The 16555-nt window shown below is 41.6% G+C and overlaps 1 protein-coding gene across 2 annotated transcripts in view; it reads right to left on the reverse strand.

Moving 5' to 3' along the window:
• xylt1 (xylosyltransferase I) overlaps window positions 1-16555 on the reverse strand; it is a 185540-nt gene that overhangs the window by 37865 nt on the left and 131120 nt on the right. For both annotated transcript variants that reach the window (XM_088074093.1, XM_042485290.2), the window contains 3 exons: window positions 9896-10068; window positions 8246-8448; window positions 350-430 (listed from right to left, as the gene is read on the reverse strand). In XM_088074093.1, coding sequence (XP_087930219.1) covers window positions 350-430; window positions 8246-8448; window positions 9896-10068 — 457 coding nt within the window. The remainder of the gene's footprint in view (window positions 1-349; window positions 431-8245; window positions 8449-9895; window positions 10069-16555) is intronic.

A 16555-nucleotide genomic window follows, 5' to 3' on the forward strand; every position in this document is an offset into this window, starting at 1 on the left:
TTTTTCACGTGTTTTGTGGGTATTTTTGCCCACAGTGTTGAGCGATGACTGGTTTGTCGCGGGGGTGTGATGAGGCAGAAAGTGGAGGGCGGCAGCAGAAAAGGGCGTTTTGGCAGCGACCTCGCTAGCTCACCCCACCAAGAAGGTTAATTAATGAAGCCGCAGATGGGAGCTAATTGTATTATGATTCAGTGACCACGCCGGGCTGGCAGGGGAGCGCTGCGTGTGCGCTTAGGTGCTGCTGTGAGTGAGTAAGAGAGACAAACACAGGGAGCTTGTCAGAGAACAGGAGGAAGGTGGAGAGTGTTGCGGGAAGATTAAAATAAAGTTTGAAAAATTTGCATCTCACCTGGCGTTGTCCCTGCCGTGGGACTTGATAAAGTTCATGTCTCTGTATTTGGAGAGGAAGGCCACCAGCTGGTTATTGGTCCTGAAATAGAAGAAAATGACTTACTCATGACTGCAAAACATACGGGCAAACTGAGCTGGAACATTGATTTTGCAGAACAGTACATGTCAGAGGTACAATGCGAGTGTTGAAGGGAAGATTATGCAAATGACTCAATTTGTTACTGTTTCTGTGAAAAAAATGTTTTTCATGTTCTAATCCTGTGTCAGTTATCTCTTGTTTAATGCTAAATGTCTGTAAACATAAACAAATAAATCAAGCAAAATAAATATAACTAATTTTTGAAGAACATATCAAAAGCCCTCTCTTTTTTCTTCCTGTAAAAATGCTATAATACATTTCTCCACTTACATTGTACTTTGGGGCGTGTATATGTATCCAATTACATGTGATTTCTGTAACAAATTTTCTTGTAAAATTACAGTAAACTACTGGCAGATAGTTAACAGTATCCTACTGTTATTTTACAGTCTAAATAAATACTGTACATTACTTCACCATCATATTAACATTAAATTCATTGCAATATTTTACAGCCGAATTTGACGTTTACAGTGTAATACTGGCTTCAAAAAGCATCAAGATTTACAGTAGACAGGTTTCCATTAACCCTCAAATTTTGCAAATTGGAACTGCGAATACAGAATACACCTAATAAAAGAAGTCAATATTGAAAAACTCCCATTTATCGCAAAAGGTGGTATTTCAGATGATTCGAAAAAGCCAAATTCCCCAAAACTGCAATAGAAACACTTTTATAGGTCACATGATGCGATGGCCATGCGCTTGTTAGTAGGAACTGGCTCCCTCATGATGCAGCCGGTGCTACGTCGTCATATCTGAGCCCCGACAGCTGCAGACTGAAGGTTCACCTCCAGAGCTGCTGCCTGCTGTCTCAGTGAAGCCGTCCACAGCTGTATGGAGCCACGCGGAGGGGCCGTGGGGTAGCTAGCTTACTATTTCTTGTCTCATTTTAGGTCTGATAAACAGACAAAGAGGGAAAGCAACAAAGGTTTGAGCAAATGAGCGTGATCGTCCGCTGGAGGAGGGTGTTCTTTCCTCGGTTTTAACGTTAACATTACATCACCATTATTGAAACATCCAAAATCTATCAATATGCCGTCTTTTATTGCTTCAAAGTTAACTACCAGTGACAAGATGCCTATTCTTGGTGTATGTGCACTGGAGCCTTCAATATTCAACATCACACTTTGCGTAGTGGACCGGCATTGGCTCCAAACTAGCAAGGATGTCACAAATTATTAGGGGTTGACAGATTATCGGCCTGGCTGATTATTGGGGCCCCTATTTGGCATTTAGCTGATTATCTGTATCTGCATTTTATCTTAATGATCGCCAATAAAATTAATTCATTAAAAAGTCCAAACAAAGTGTCAGTATGGGAGGAACTTTTACTTTGTAAAACCTAATGGAATTATTTTATTATTTAAATTTTCACTCGACTTTATTAAAAAAAAACACAGTTGCTGGGATGTTGTATATGATGTTGAATGTTTCAGTTTTGATTAAACATTTGCCAAAGGCATTTAAATAAAATTTCGTGTTGTAGTTTATTAAAATCCGAATTCTAAACATTGATGGAGAGATTTTCATTTTTATTGTAAATGCATATAGGTTCAAAATATCAGTTATCCGTCTCATTAATAGTCAGTATCGGCCTCGAAAATGACAAAACCGGTCGACCTCTATAAATTATGCCGCTACATATGCATGTCAAACACAAATTTATATGAGCACACAGAAACTCTTCTCCTGCAGGTGAATGTGAAAACAAACTCGGCACATACATCATTCTGCACAGTCAAACTTAAAGTGAAGTAACACTAAGAAAAACACATTTTTTAGTAGGAGGATGCTTTAACAATATGGAGAAATACTTCAGACTTTAAGACACAATTAAAGACCTTGGCTGCTCTCAGTGTCAGCACCTCTGTCCCTCCACGCTGTTAAAAACTATTTAGGATTACACAAAAGATTGTGCTATCCCTGATTTTGATGAATGACTTCCTGCTGCTCTTACATTATAGCGCAGTCTACTCCTTCATACACAGGCCAGACAGGCTAAAAGCTTTGCTCTGCAGGCTATGCCACAGTCAATGGCTCTAACATTTCATCTGTGGTGGAGCTTTTCATGATGGCTTGGCTTGCCTTTCTAAAAGAGCAGCGAGGCTCTGGTAAAAAGCTCAAGGATCATTGGGGGGAGGGACAAGCGCATATTAATGTCATTTTCTCTTCAAGGAGCAATTTCACAGCCTGGGGGGCTTATCTTAGGAGGTCCTGAGCCATAAAGCCTAACTGATGATGTGCTGCACAGACACATGCACCCTTCTCTGTCTCTGCTTCCCACACACACACGCACACGTACGCGCTGAGTATCTGCTAGTTTGCACAGCGACAATGCAATATACATGCACAGGGACACACAAACGCTTGTAGGCACGCAGCCACGCACACACACAGAGCAAGGGGAATTCATGTCAAGCTCCAGATTTGCCACCTGAGTGGTCACCCCGTCCACTGGGTCTAGTTTGCTTACTGTCAGCCCTGTGGCTGCTCTGTCTCACAGTGGTATTCACACGCACACATTACTGTAACACACACACACACACACACACACACACACACACACACACACACACACACATGGGCACCTGTGCTGTGGGTTTCAGCCCCACCTGCAACTGACAAAATGCACATCTTTAATATCATAGTCATCTGAAATTCATCATCATGCAACTATTTCACTTCAATGGTCTTTCTGTGAAATTAATAATGTGCGTCTTATAACACAGACTTTACATGAATATATATACCAGTCCAGAAAAGAATAGTTGCTGGTTACAGTTACAGGTTATGAACCCAAACAACACTTAAAGGTCCAGAAAGTAGAATTTAGGGAGATATATTGACTGCACTGGAATATTATATAATAAGTTTGTTTTCTTAAAAGTACAAACACCTGAAGATAAAAATCTTTTTTTGTATATCTTAGAATGAGCTGTTTATATTTACTATTGAGCAGGTCCCCTATGGAGTTTATGGGTGTATTAAGAAAGTCTGGATATAGCCACGGAGGCGGGGCCCCGTTCATTCCTTTAAGAGCTGCTCATTGGCGCATGAAGCAAAAAAAGCTCTTTCTGCGGGCACATCATACTTGGATCTACGGGCCCATGAGGCTTGCGCACTAGAGACTTACAGCAGCCGAGTGTGCCCGCGCGGGTAATGTTCGCCAGCAGGGCGACTGACTTCTAGTTTAGCCCTTCACCAGCTTAAATGCCATGCTAAAACATGTAATCTTGCGGCTCTTTTAGATTTTCCAAAAATTTAGTTGCTTTGTGGGGTTTTTGACGCAACAAAAAATTATCCACTTATTTACAGATGTCTCTTTCCCAATGTAAGTTAATGGGAAAAAGTCTTTCTGGGCCCGTGGGCGTCACATGATGGATCCAGATGCTGTTATTCCATTTTTAGCTGCTATGTAAAATTTGCAAAAAAATCTGAGCAAATTCCAAGACGTTAGTAAATTTACAAAATTATGTATTTTAAAGGCTAGGGTGAAATGTCCAGAGAATTATATACATATTTCTTAACATAATTATATATTTGAAATTGTTTTACATTTCCTTCTTTTCTTTTCCCATTCTAATTGTGTTGCTGTTTGTGTGTGTGTGTGTGTGTTTTGCTGTTTTTCTCTTTGTTTTTGTGCACTAATTTTCAGGCAGTTTTCTTGTATTTGTACTTTCTTTTCACGTTTTTAAAAGAAAACAAAACAAATTACCTTGGTTTCAAAGGGTTAAACATATTAGAGATGAATCCCACTTTGTCTAACTTATTTATTCTGATAGTTTTTTACATTTTCAGGCAAGCTGTCTTTGTTCTAACAGGTTCTAAAAGTTGTTTTTTCTACAACAGGCAATGATACCGATCGCTTACACCACAAAGCTTAAATGTTAAATACAACTTTTTCCAGAGATGACAAAGTGAAAGAGATTACAAGACACAACGCCTGCAGCCAGTCGTTGTCTCACAAAGCTCCGACTTCTTAAAAGCTGCTGTAAACTCAATGAAAGGGCTTTAAAGGACAAAAAAGAGGTAAAAGCAAGGAGACTGTGTAGATAAAAGCTGGGAAAGAGGTGTTGTACTCTGACAAAGCAAGCGTGTAACTCATCCTCTGGCCTCTCTGGACACACACACACACACACACGCACACACATACACACATGAACACATAGAATATCTCCCCCTGGACACACAGCCCCTCTGCTGGTGTGAGGGGCTTGGGTTTGCCTTTGAGAACCATCCATGCGGCAGGACAGACATTATCAGGGAATTAGAGGGGAAATAATGCTTGTCTCCAGTCCCACTGATAACAACAGCAGCAGTCAGGGCAGCGCAGGGCAGGGGGGCGCCCTCCTCCCCCTTTAGTGACTGCACCTGCGCAGTGTGGACAGAGTGGAGAAACGAGTGCCATTTGGGAAGTGTGTGATCAATAAAACTGTAACTCAGAGGGACAGTTCACCCCAAAATCAAAAATAAAAGTGTTTTCCTCTTACATGTAGAGCTATTTATCAGTCTGGGTTGTTTTGGCGTGAGTTTCAGAGTGTTGGAGATATTGGCTGTAGAGATGTCTGCCTTCTCTGTAATATAATGGAACTAGATGGCACTTTTCTTCTGGAGCTCGGAGCATCAAAAACAAAACAAAACCACAGACCTTGTTGTGAGCAGATTAATTTGAAACCGTTTTCTTTTTTACGAGGGCTACCGCTCATTTTTACCGATGAACTTTTTAAGCTTTTCCATAATTTTTCCATATTATTCTACCACATTTCCATGACTTCATTAAAGCACTTTAAAATGGGTAGGCCTATATAGTGATACAGCCAAACATAATAAAGCATGGACTTACCAAGGCATTTGGGGACAAGCAAACATTTGCGCTGCCAACTAGCTGCATATGTAAACACACCAGACCAGCACGTTCTGGTACTTCTCAAAATATCGAGGCCGTGCTCATTTTTGGCAGATAGAAAATGTGGATGTTGGTGCAAGCTCATGTGTGTTTGGATCATAATTTTGACAAGTCTGTATGCATTCATTAATTTTCTTCTCATTATTATGTTTTTATGGACATGTCTAATAACAACAGATTTTATACATTTTCTTGTGCCTCCAACAATGTGTGCATTTTTTCATCAAAAGTTGGCCCAGCCTTGAAGATGACAAAGAGCAGGTCGGGCTACGATGTGACGGCACGTGATGCTAGTGACATTTCAATGGTCATGCAGCGCAGGCCAAGATTTTCATCTAGCAACATAGGGAATGTATTTCGTGTAATGTCAGACAGGTTTTGGGGATTTTAACAAACTTTTTGTAAACAATAACCAACACAGTGCATATTCAGAACTTTTACAAAGGCCTGGAAATAGTTTTTCTAATTTCAGGAATTCGTGACTGTGGGAAGAAGAAGAAGAAGAAGAAGAATACAGAATGAGGCATTTATTCACGGACGAGAGGCTGCTGCTCATGACACTGCGAGATCTAAACATTAATGGCGTCCTCCTCGGCTGAGCTGCAATGTCAGCTTGCTCAGAAGTGCTAGGTGAGAAAGCAGCAGATTCACACTTTCTTCTGCACAATGATACTGTTGGCGGGTGCAGATCGATACAGAGAAAATAGTTCCTGCATGAAACTGCTCACAATAAAGTCTGAAGATTATCTTGAGAAACCAGATTATGATTTCTGAAAAGAGACACTGCTGTTGAACATTTGGAATGTACTTTTGGAGTTGTGAGCACCACAATTTGAGTGTCATCTGTTTCCATTATATACAGCTGAAGGAAGACATCTCCAACACTCTGCGACTCACACCAAACAATCTAGATTGACAAATAGGGGTGAACTGCCCAGTTAAACTTACTTTGAGGAAAGACTGGTGCAGATTCACAATACTTGAAGTATTTTTAACTAAAAAATGTCAACTGGCTTCTCGTGTGAATGTCAAACTTTGGAGAGTGACAGAAATGGTCAGACACAGCCTTTCCAGTCTGATGTTGAAAAGGTGTGGGGGCAGTGGGTTTCTGAAGCTATTGGACCGTCCAGCACGCAGTTGCAATGAAGCACACTGGCAGCTTAACACATGGTTGCATTTGCAGTCTGGCAAGAGTGAGGCATCTGCTTATTTCAACTTGTTTGTCTGTTCTGTGGTGTGCTATAGCAAGTCCGTAATGACAATGTAATGCTGAGGTGTTTATTTCCGAGGGAGAATGTCTCTTTTCGATTGATCCCGTTCCTGAAGAAATCAGTAAGGATTATCAGCGACAAACCAGCTGAATGGGTTTCAGTTTCTTGCTTGAGGACACTTGAGTTTGCACGGATGCTCCCTCTCACGGGGGTCTGAACCCTGGCCTGCCACTCAAAAGGACCACATTTGCAAGTTCAACTCAGTAAATATGCAATGCGCAGACTTGGTCAAATCCAAGCTATTGGTACAAATGCACTTGCTAAGCAAAGATACAAGTGTGCCATTTACATATTTCCATATTGCATTGGATCCAAAACATGCACTTCCCTCTTGTTTCCCTACCCTAACTGCTTATTCTCGCTCCCTCGCCTCTCGCTGTCATTTCTGCCTCTCGGCTCCCTCTTTCGCTCCATCAATCGTTTCGTTTCCCAACAGATGGGGCTTAAAACCTCCACTGTCAGCCCTTTTCTCAACAACATCACCCTCATGCAAATGAGGAGGCAAAAGATGGGAAGAAAACAGTGTCCTGGTGCATGCACTCGCAAATACCTTTAATCATGCACTCACAGACAGACAGACAGGCGGACAGACGGGACAGTGAGACAAACATGTACACAGACAGGTGCTGAGATACACTGAACTTTACAGATGGTGGGACATGAACTCAGGCGTGCACACACTTGTGCAGAAACACATACACAGACAGCATGTCAGCAGCGTTCATCGATACAGTGGGAGAAAAAATAATCACAACGAGACTGAACCCGTCAGTGAACAAAACCCACATTTGCCCCCGCATATTGGCTCCAGCTGTGGAGACATCAGATCCAACTTCTTTTTACCCAGTGGCCATTAAAGCTTGTCTAAATTCAACTGGTGGACATCTGGCTGCGCAGAAGAGATAACTCTCTCCTTAATAGGAGGATTTTAATTGGCTGCTGCAGAGCTACATCAAAAACCCAGCAGACCCTGAACTCCCAGAAGGACTATAAACTCACATAAAAAAGTACAAGTCACAAAATTTCTCTTCCAATAGGCTATTTCCATGACTTCATGTCCAGTTCACGTTCACTCTGCCGCTTTAATTACCTCTTAGAAGGGATCTTCTGGAGTGGAGAGATGACTTTCGGACCGTACAGTACACAGCAGACCCGGGAAAGTCAATAGGTATTGACCCTGGGCAATTAAATCGTAATCAGTTCACCATGTAACCCACTCAATGGAGCGCAAGCGAGGAAGCGTGGACTTGGAAGAGGTGTGAACGAATAGTGTTTGTGAAAAGCGGAGGTTCTACTTCATTGATCTGTTTGGTTTGGAGTCTTTATTTAAAGCTCACAGTTAACCGCAGGAGCCCGGACCGGTGTTTATTGAATTTCCTCCATATTGGCTGAGACGCTTTACTATTGTTGTGCACGCCTGGCGACCACCTTTGTCACCTGTGTTACTGTAAATGCTTTCCTCTACACCTCGCTACATTTCCTTACAAGACAACTCTTAAACAAATTTCCTGACCGCCTCCCCCCCTCAGGTCTCCACTCCTGAACTCCCAGAGCTGTCTGATCCATCTTTGTTACCTGATGGGGTAGTCGGCAGCACTGAGGTTGATGAAGAAATCCCAGCTCCAGTCCCTCATGGCCAGCAGGTCAGCCATACTGCGGAGATACATGGTCAGCAGACTGGCACCACCCCAGATGGTGGCCATGCGCCAGGGCGTGACCCTCACATTTGGATACTGAGCAGCCAGGGCGTGCACCTGCCTGTGCAGGTAGTTTGAGCGCTGAAACAAACAAAATGATCAAACAATGATAAATATTGCATCTGAAGATAAAGACCCTCATTGGTGAAAATCAAGTTTCTAACCTTATTAACATATCCATATTGAGTTTTTTTTTTTAGAGATACGTGACATATGGTGCAGGAAATGAGCAGTCAATGCCATGGCTGAGCATTTCCACCTTAGAATGTTAGTGTAGCTATGACAGTGTCAAAAAGACAGGTTCAAGAGCCAAGGTTTCATATGTCACATGCAAAGGACCCGATCCGTCAACATGCGGGATGAGACTTTCCATATTATTAACATAATCCTACTGCAAAATGAGGGGTATCAGAGGAGCTTTGCAAAGTTCACTTTCACTTCAACTTATCAGAGCTAGAAATCAGGAACAAAGTTTATCCAACATGAGCATAAACCAGTCGGCAGGATTAATGTTGGCATTATATGTCTCTGCCAAGCACAGCCAAGCCACATGTAACAGATAAATTAAAACTTTGTTTATTATTTAACAACACAGGTTAAAGTATCATTATTTTTAGGCACAAAAAACATATGTTTATTGATAGGAAAAGTTTGTTGCATGTTTTGGTTGAACAACCCACTTTTTGTAGTTCTTTGCAGGAAATGCAGTGTTTTCCCTGTTAAAATTAACCTTGTTTTATTGCAGGGAACAAAACATTGTCTCCATAAAAAGCACAAGCTTTTAGAGGCAGTATACCGAGAGGAAATGCAGCAATGTTTTGGTAAAAACTACCACTTTTTGTGGCACTATCCTAGCAGGTAACGCAGCGTTCTCTCTGCAAAAAACTACCCCTTTTGTGGCACTATCCTGACAGGAAAGCAGAGATGTCTCTCTAAATTCTCACATTTTTTTGGCACCTTACCGGCAAGAATAACAGTGATGTCTTATAAAAAATGCTTTTTGTGGCACTATCCTGGCAGGAAACGCAGTGACAGGTTGCTAAAAAAACCTGTTTGGTGTTTAAGAAGTTGCTGAAAATACAGTGATGACCCACTAAAAACAGCCACTTTTATTGTTTTATTGGTCTTACACTCTTCAAACTCTCCTGGCGACTGAGCTGTGTGAGCAAAACATTTTTAGCTGTTTGATGCTGTTAGTCAAGCCAAAGGTTGATGTTTTCAATTACCATCACATTTCTAATGTTAAAGAGAGAATCAAAGATGAGCAGGTACGCTCGAGCTGCAGGCGAGAGGCTGAGGGGCGGGTTGGGGTGGAGGTGGGGTTCATTGTTCTGCACATTGTTCAGGGTTTTTTTCTTGGCAAAAACCTTGTGAATATGTAGTTTTAGGGATTTAATCCATGCCATGAGATGAACATTAATGCAATTTAATTTCAACCAAACTTCCATTGATACAACTGTAGATTTAAAAGACCTTGGTAGCTTTCACATTAAAGGTACATCACTTTTGCAGGCTCTCTGTAGCTCACCTGATCGACATGTATGTAGTAGAAGTGCGAGGTGTGGTAGATGGCTTTGAAGAGGCGTTGAAACTGGCGAGATGCTCGTCCATGCACAACCAGGACAAACGCTATTCTGACTGGCTTTAAAGGAAAGCTCTCTGCAGAGTCCTCATCCCACTGGACATTGGCATTGGCTTTACCTGTGAGGGATAAAGACAACATTTATGTCATGATACCAGAGAATATATGTCCGATATTAACTCCATTATATACACAACATGGCATTGTTCTTCACCAGTAAGATAATCAGCAATCATGTCTGATTGCCAAACTAAATCTGGTATTTATCTGATAATCTATGAGAGGCTCCAGAAACAGCGTTATTAGTCACTATATAATGGGGAGCACCTATAAATATCCGCGAGGGACAAGAGAAGCAAACGCATAATGAGAATAGTTATTAATGATAATTAAATGTTATTCTTTCATTAAACAATAAACGGAAATAGCTAAACAACAAGGTTGCTAGGCAACACGGTAAGTGGCAGTTGGAGTGGTATGATTAGTATATTCATAATAATTAGCTGCTATGTCACAAGTCAGCTTTCAGTGGGTTGTTATATTGTCTCAAAGTGTGCCACAGTCTGAAGAAAGGACCGGAGCACGACAATCAAAGTACTGAGTAATGCATCCATCACGTGTAACAAATCAATGAAAACACAACAAATTCAAGTCAAAGGACTCAATTCTGTTTAGAGCGTGAATCCAGTTTGCTCCTCCGTGGTGGAGTGAGTTGACAGTGTCACCACCTGTAGGAGAGGGTGAAATATTTTGGGCTGGATGAGTATTTTCCATTCATCTAGGCCTATAGCTTATTTATTTTAAGGCTAGATCCAACTATTCAGCAATTTGTTAATTGGGCAGGTATTCTATTTTCTCTTCAGGCATTCAGATATTGGGGCTGTTTCTTTGCAGAGCACAGAGCAGGTGAATTTCATCATGGTAGATTTAACATCGTGCATATGTTTGAACGTAGCTTAAGTTATAATGTAGAGGGTGATTTATGCTATAGCTTAATTTTGGTGGTTGCACCATACAAGTTATCTCCAGCATAAGGCATGAGGCTAAGCTATAACGTAAAGTCATTCTTAACTCAACCGATGACATGGCGGAATGACTACATTATTTGGGGAGAGGGTTTTTTGATGATGATGACCACTTTCTTCCTCATTTACCCTGGCCGCACATTCCCTGTGACAGATTGCATCCTTCTGATATATATGACAATGTTGATACGCGCTCTTGATTCCAATTTCGCAACAGCTGAGTAGAAATCTACTCATAAACACCACATCAAGAACAGTGCTTTTCACCTATTGGCTACAGAAAGTGAAAACGCCATTTTCTGAAATAATATTTTGGTTAGTGTGGACTTAGTAAAATCAACTGTATGTCTCAGTGGTGCAACACAACATACACACAGTTTAGTATCAAACTAAATAGTTTCAACGTAGCGTTTAGAGCCGACTTCACCCTAACTTAACGGAGAACTTGTGCACAGCTGGTGCAACTTTAATGATGCTGCAGAGCCGCGGCTAGCTGGTGCAAAGTGCCAGGCAATAGCATAGTTCATGTGTTGTGTGTGAATTGCAGACTACAGTGAAATTCCAGCATGTAAACCACACGTGTACTGCTGTTCATGAAGGATTTTATGGTGCATTTCCTTCCAGTATGTGGATGTGGAGGTTGATTCGGCAACCAGGACACACTGTTAGCTGTTTTTTTAGTCAGAATGAACTAGTCTGTCTCAGAGTGCGAGAGCGTTTAAACACGATCAAGAAGCGAGCTGAGCTGAAGCTTTTTAGAGATGCATCACTTTTGAGGACATTCCAGTTTTTAAGGATTATGTTTTTGACCTTTCTTGCTAGAGGAGGGTATTCAGTGGAGAAAATAATCCATCAAGTTGTAGCACTTGTTTTCTTCATTACATATATACCCTTGAGGAAGTACCTGTTTTATAACTTCCAAACAATATTCTCGATGAAGACATACAGAAAGATCACAATGTAGCAATTATCAAAAAACACTGACTGTAACAGGTCTCTACTGTGTCATTTAAAAGGATGCTTTGCCAGTTTTCAACCAGCTTTGTATCACAACAATGCCGGTAGTTTGTGTAAATGAACTGTGGTAAACTTCCCTCTATCTCAGCCAGCGCCCAAATCTCCCTGCTCGTCCCTCAGCTTGCGAAATGTGTCGTCCAGACAATTTACGCTGACTCTTGGGCTGCTGCTTGAACTACAGATTGTTTTCCACATTTTCTCATGCCCGCCACCACGGACATAAAGGGTATATTTGTAAATCCAAACTGACTCTCTACACTAATACAAGAGCGCAATAGTTTGAGGAAAAAAAGCATGGGTTTGAAAAGTACTCACTCCAGGTGTAAGATTGCACTCTGGCACAAACTGGACCATTCTTAAATTCAGAGATAAAATGTATCATTTGGTCAGTCAGAGCATCACACTGTCGGAGCAGCAGAGTGTACTGTGGGCACTGTTTAGGGAAACGGAGCAGCAGAGCACCAATAGAGTAACTGTGTGATTAACTCACACGCTCATTAGTTTGTGTAGAAATAGAACGCTCCGTTTCTACAAACAACAGCGCTCTCAATTTCTGTAAATTTCAGATTGGATTTATTAACGGATCCAAACTCAGAAGAAACTCAGATCAAGCGGTAAAGGCAATGCTGATCAAATATAAACCAAGATTATGTTACTGTATAGCCTATATCTTGCCTAAAAGTGCTTCAGAAACATATTTCAGTGCAGAAATTAGCTGTGATATGAGTATTTGTGAAAAGGAGCAGGTGTCATACTGTTTCCTGTATTGCAAAAACAGAAGCTGAGAATACTGAGATCATGGTAAAAATAAGCAGTGCTGATAAAATATATACCTTTCTTGCCTTAGATGTTTCCAAAAACATATTTCTGTTTACTGTTTAACAGAAATTATAGTTTATTTTTGCATTATGTCAACCATCAGTAGGTGCATTTATTGGTCTGGTGCAGGGCACTGCCCTCTAGGAGTTGTAGGTTTTTATTCTCTTGAGCAAAAGCAATGCCACAGCCCCGTTTCTCAGTTTTTTCTGCATAATAGCACCAGTTTCAAATGTATTTTTTAATTGGTGCTATTGAGCCTAATCTAATTAAAAAGACCATCTTTTCAGAGGTGAGACCCTCCTTTAAATACATCAAAGGAGGTAAGTTATATGCAGAAGGAAAGAAAGCCATGCTAAAACTGAGACATTAATAAATAAATACATGAATACATAAGAATAAAAAACTCATCCAGCTATCGCAGCCCTGCTGAGGAACAAAAAAGCATAACCACAAAGCCATGACTCACTCATCCATTTTCTTATGTGATTGAATTGGAACTATGACAATTTGAACCAGACAGTACACACACTGTAACTACTATCCTCACCCAGACAGGAATCCTATAAGCCATTCCTCTGGGGCTTTCAGGGTGGAGCACGGTTTGACAAAGTGCCACCAGTCCTCTCCGGCAAAACTCCCAGAAGATGCCTTGGATTTCACACAAATGACAACAATAAGCATGCAGGCAAACACCCACCTCCGGTCGCGGCCTGCCAAGCCACTATCAAATTAAACAATTCCAACCATCTCTGGAGAGCCATTGGTAACCTCGCATAGCTCCATTGTGTGGTTTTGTACCACCCTTAACCGCTCAAAAACAAACACTTGCACTTCAAAACCTGAGAACAAAAAAAACACTTCCTCGAAGCAGCTCTGCAACATCAAATCCCAAAACATTATCGCAAGACACTGTTTGTTTTTAAATCTTCAGTTATTACGGCAAATGTGCAGCTTGTGAGACATGTTTGTTCACCGAACGTGCCTTAAGGAGATTAATGATTATAATTTGGGACTTCAGTTCCCAAGAGGCCAACTTTGCTGGAGATGTAGAGGAAGTGGAGGGAGGTGGGAGCTGTTTATTCCCCTGGGGTTACGTTTCCTCAAAAATGTCCCTCCCGGCTCTTCTCCGCGTCTGGCCCTATAGTTTCTGTAATTACTCAAAACTTAAAGGCAAGTGTCTGACATGTCTTCTCTGTATGAGACAAGCTAAGAAAGCTTGGTCCCTCCCATTCAACTAATCTTATTCATTCAAATTTAAGGACAGGTGTCCAACATGACTTTGTTTAAAGGCTGACCACAAGGTTGGGGTTAATGACACGCTCCCTTGGCTCCAATTGGCCCCAATTGGCCGTGGCTCCTGTCAGTCACTCATACTTATTTCTTGCTTCTCCCTCTCTTTCTCTGCATGTGTGTGTGTGTGTGTGTGTGTGTGACAGCTCAGGGGGGAAATCTGCTGTGGGCCGTATCAGATTGAACGGTAATTGGTGGCCAGCTAAGAAGGTTCACTGGTTTGCTTTGCACACGGATAATTGGCCAGTCGCTTCACAAAGCACTTTGAGAGTGTGTGCTATGCTAGCTAGCTGAACTAATGAGCACCGCTGCGTGTGTGTGTGTGCGAGAACTCAAATCTCAATGTCAGTTTTGTCGAGCATGTGTGTTTATCTGCACGCGTAGTATTTTTTGAACAGACTGCACCTGAAGACACTGCAGGCCGTTTTTTTCCGACAGAAAAAAACCCCAGAAGCCCTGCTCTTGAACTCATCACTCTTCATCATCCTTCCCATCGCCATCAATCTTTTAAACTGCCTCTCCCTCATCTGCTATCACCCCGCTCTCTTCCTCCATCATCTTGTGTAACTTCGGGCTCTTACCCACCCTCCATCTTAACTGCTCATATGAGAGGTTAGAACAAGAGCTGAGCTATATCCCAAAGGGCTTGTACCAAATTGCATTTGAAAATGTCTCGGGGATGGCGTCTGCTCCTTCAAACCATTCACGGCGGCAGGTTTGCAGACTTATAAATCATATCTGCAGATTTGATTTATATGAATACAATAACCAATGTCATTTCCTTTTCTTTAATCCTCTAATGACAGATTTTTTTTGGCCACTCTGGGTTGAGCAAACACAACACTGATGTACATCGTATGTACATTTCATATTTGTATGTGAACCTTTGCACATCCCATAATGGCACTTAATTTAAGGCCCACGGGCCAAATCTGGCTCCCGATAAGATGCTGGAGGGCCATTTTCTAATTAATAATAAAAATAAAGTCATCCAAATTGGGAATTGTTTTTTCACTTTAGTATACATAAGGTACCAGAGTGCATAATGCAGCATCAAAATAGAGCTTGTTTATCATAAAAAGTGCCCCCGGTGGATCCCCCGAACCCTCTGTCAGAGGTCGTAGCTAAACCCTAAAGTCCTAGAAATGTTCTACAATCCCAGAAATGTCCTAAAATCCTAGACATGTTCTAAGATTCTAGAAATGTTATAAGATCCTTAAAACATCCTTCTATCTTAGAAATGTCCTAAAATCCTTAAAACATCCTTAGATCCTAGAAATGTCCCAAAATCCAAGAAATGTCCAAAAACCTTGAAAACATCCTAAAATTCTAGAAATGTCCTCAAAAATCTAAGAAATTTCTTAAAATCTGAGAAACGCCCTTACATCTGAGAAACATGTACGGGGGTCCTGGGGCCCCTGGCCTCCTGCCATTTTCTGAAAGTGGCCCTCAAAGCAGGTTGATAGTTTGGTTCTGTGTAAAATTATGCAAGCAGCATGAAGAGGGACTTTGCAGCATCCCTATGGCACAATATCTTTGCAAAAATGGTTTCAGACATTTAATTTATCCTTGTTATAAAATACATTGATTTGAGCAGCTTTAACTTCATACACAAATCTTTTTCAGTACAAGGCCACCAGGTTAAAGCTATGTGGTTACAAGGTTACTGCCAGCTACAGTGACACGCCTGCTGGAGCAATGCAGCCTATTATATCATTATAGGCCAAGTTAGCATATGGGAGGCAAAGAAATTAAACATGTTCCCCCAGTATTCAATAATGCTAATACCAAAGATATCACAATTGCTAATCTAGCCAAGGCCTCAAGGACAGCATACCGATCAAATCAAATTGGACAATTTTCTGCTAACAAGGTTAGGACTTGAATTGGGATGGGGAACAGAGGAGGGGAGAGAGAGAGAGAGAGATAACACATTGGCAGGCAGCAGGCAGGCAGACGGAGAGTAAGAAAGAAAAGTGATTTAATTTAGCTGTCGTGTTGTTACAGCCCAGCCACCAGGGGAAAGCCCTTTTCAATTTCTTTGTCTCCTTTGATCAAACTGTCAGTTTGAGTGGGATGGTGAGTTGCTGTGTGAGATGACAGGAGCTTAGGCGCAGACAAACGATACTCCTGCTCTTGGGAAGGGGAATGTACAAAAGTTGCTAAGTCATGGTGCCTCCTCGAGTTCTAATAACAGGGAGCGAGGGCCAGGAAGGTATCTGACTAGAACAGGCAGGATGTATAATAGCTTTCTCCTCCTCCCCTGCTGTCCACACACGCTGCATTCAGTCCACTCCTGTGTGTGTGAACGCATGTGTGTGTACGTGCTGTTCGATTCAACATGGTTGCTGATGCGTGCTGCCCACCGATGGCGGCAGCCGCAACAGATTATGTTTACAGAATCCGCAACCAGACTGCAGATGTCCATAAAGTCTTAGAGAAGAAAAAGCCTGTG

Source organism: Plectropomus leopardus, chromosome 3, assembly GCF_026936395.1.
Source record: "Plectropomus leopardus strain MGB_pleo_1.0 chromosome 3, ASM2693639v1, whole genome shotgun sequence".
In the NCBI taxonomy this organism is placed as follows: Eukaryota; Metazoa; Chordata; class Actinopteri; order Perciformes; family Serranidae; genus Plectropomus; species Plectropomus leopardus.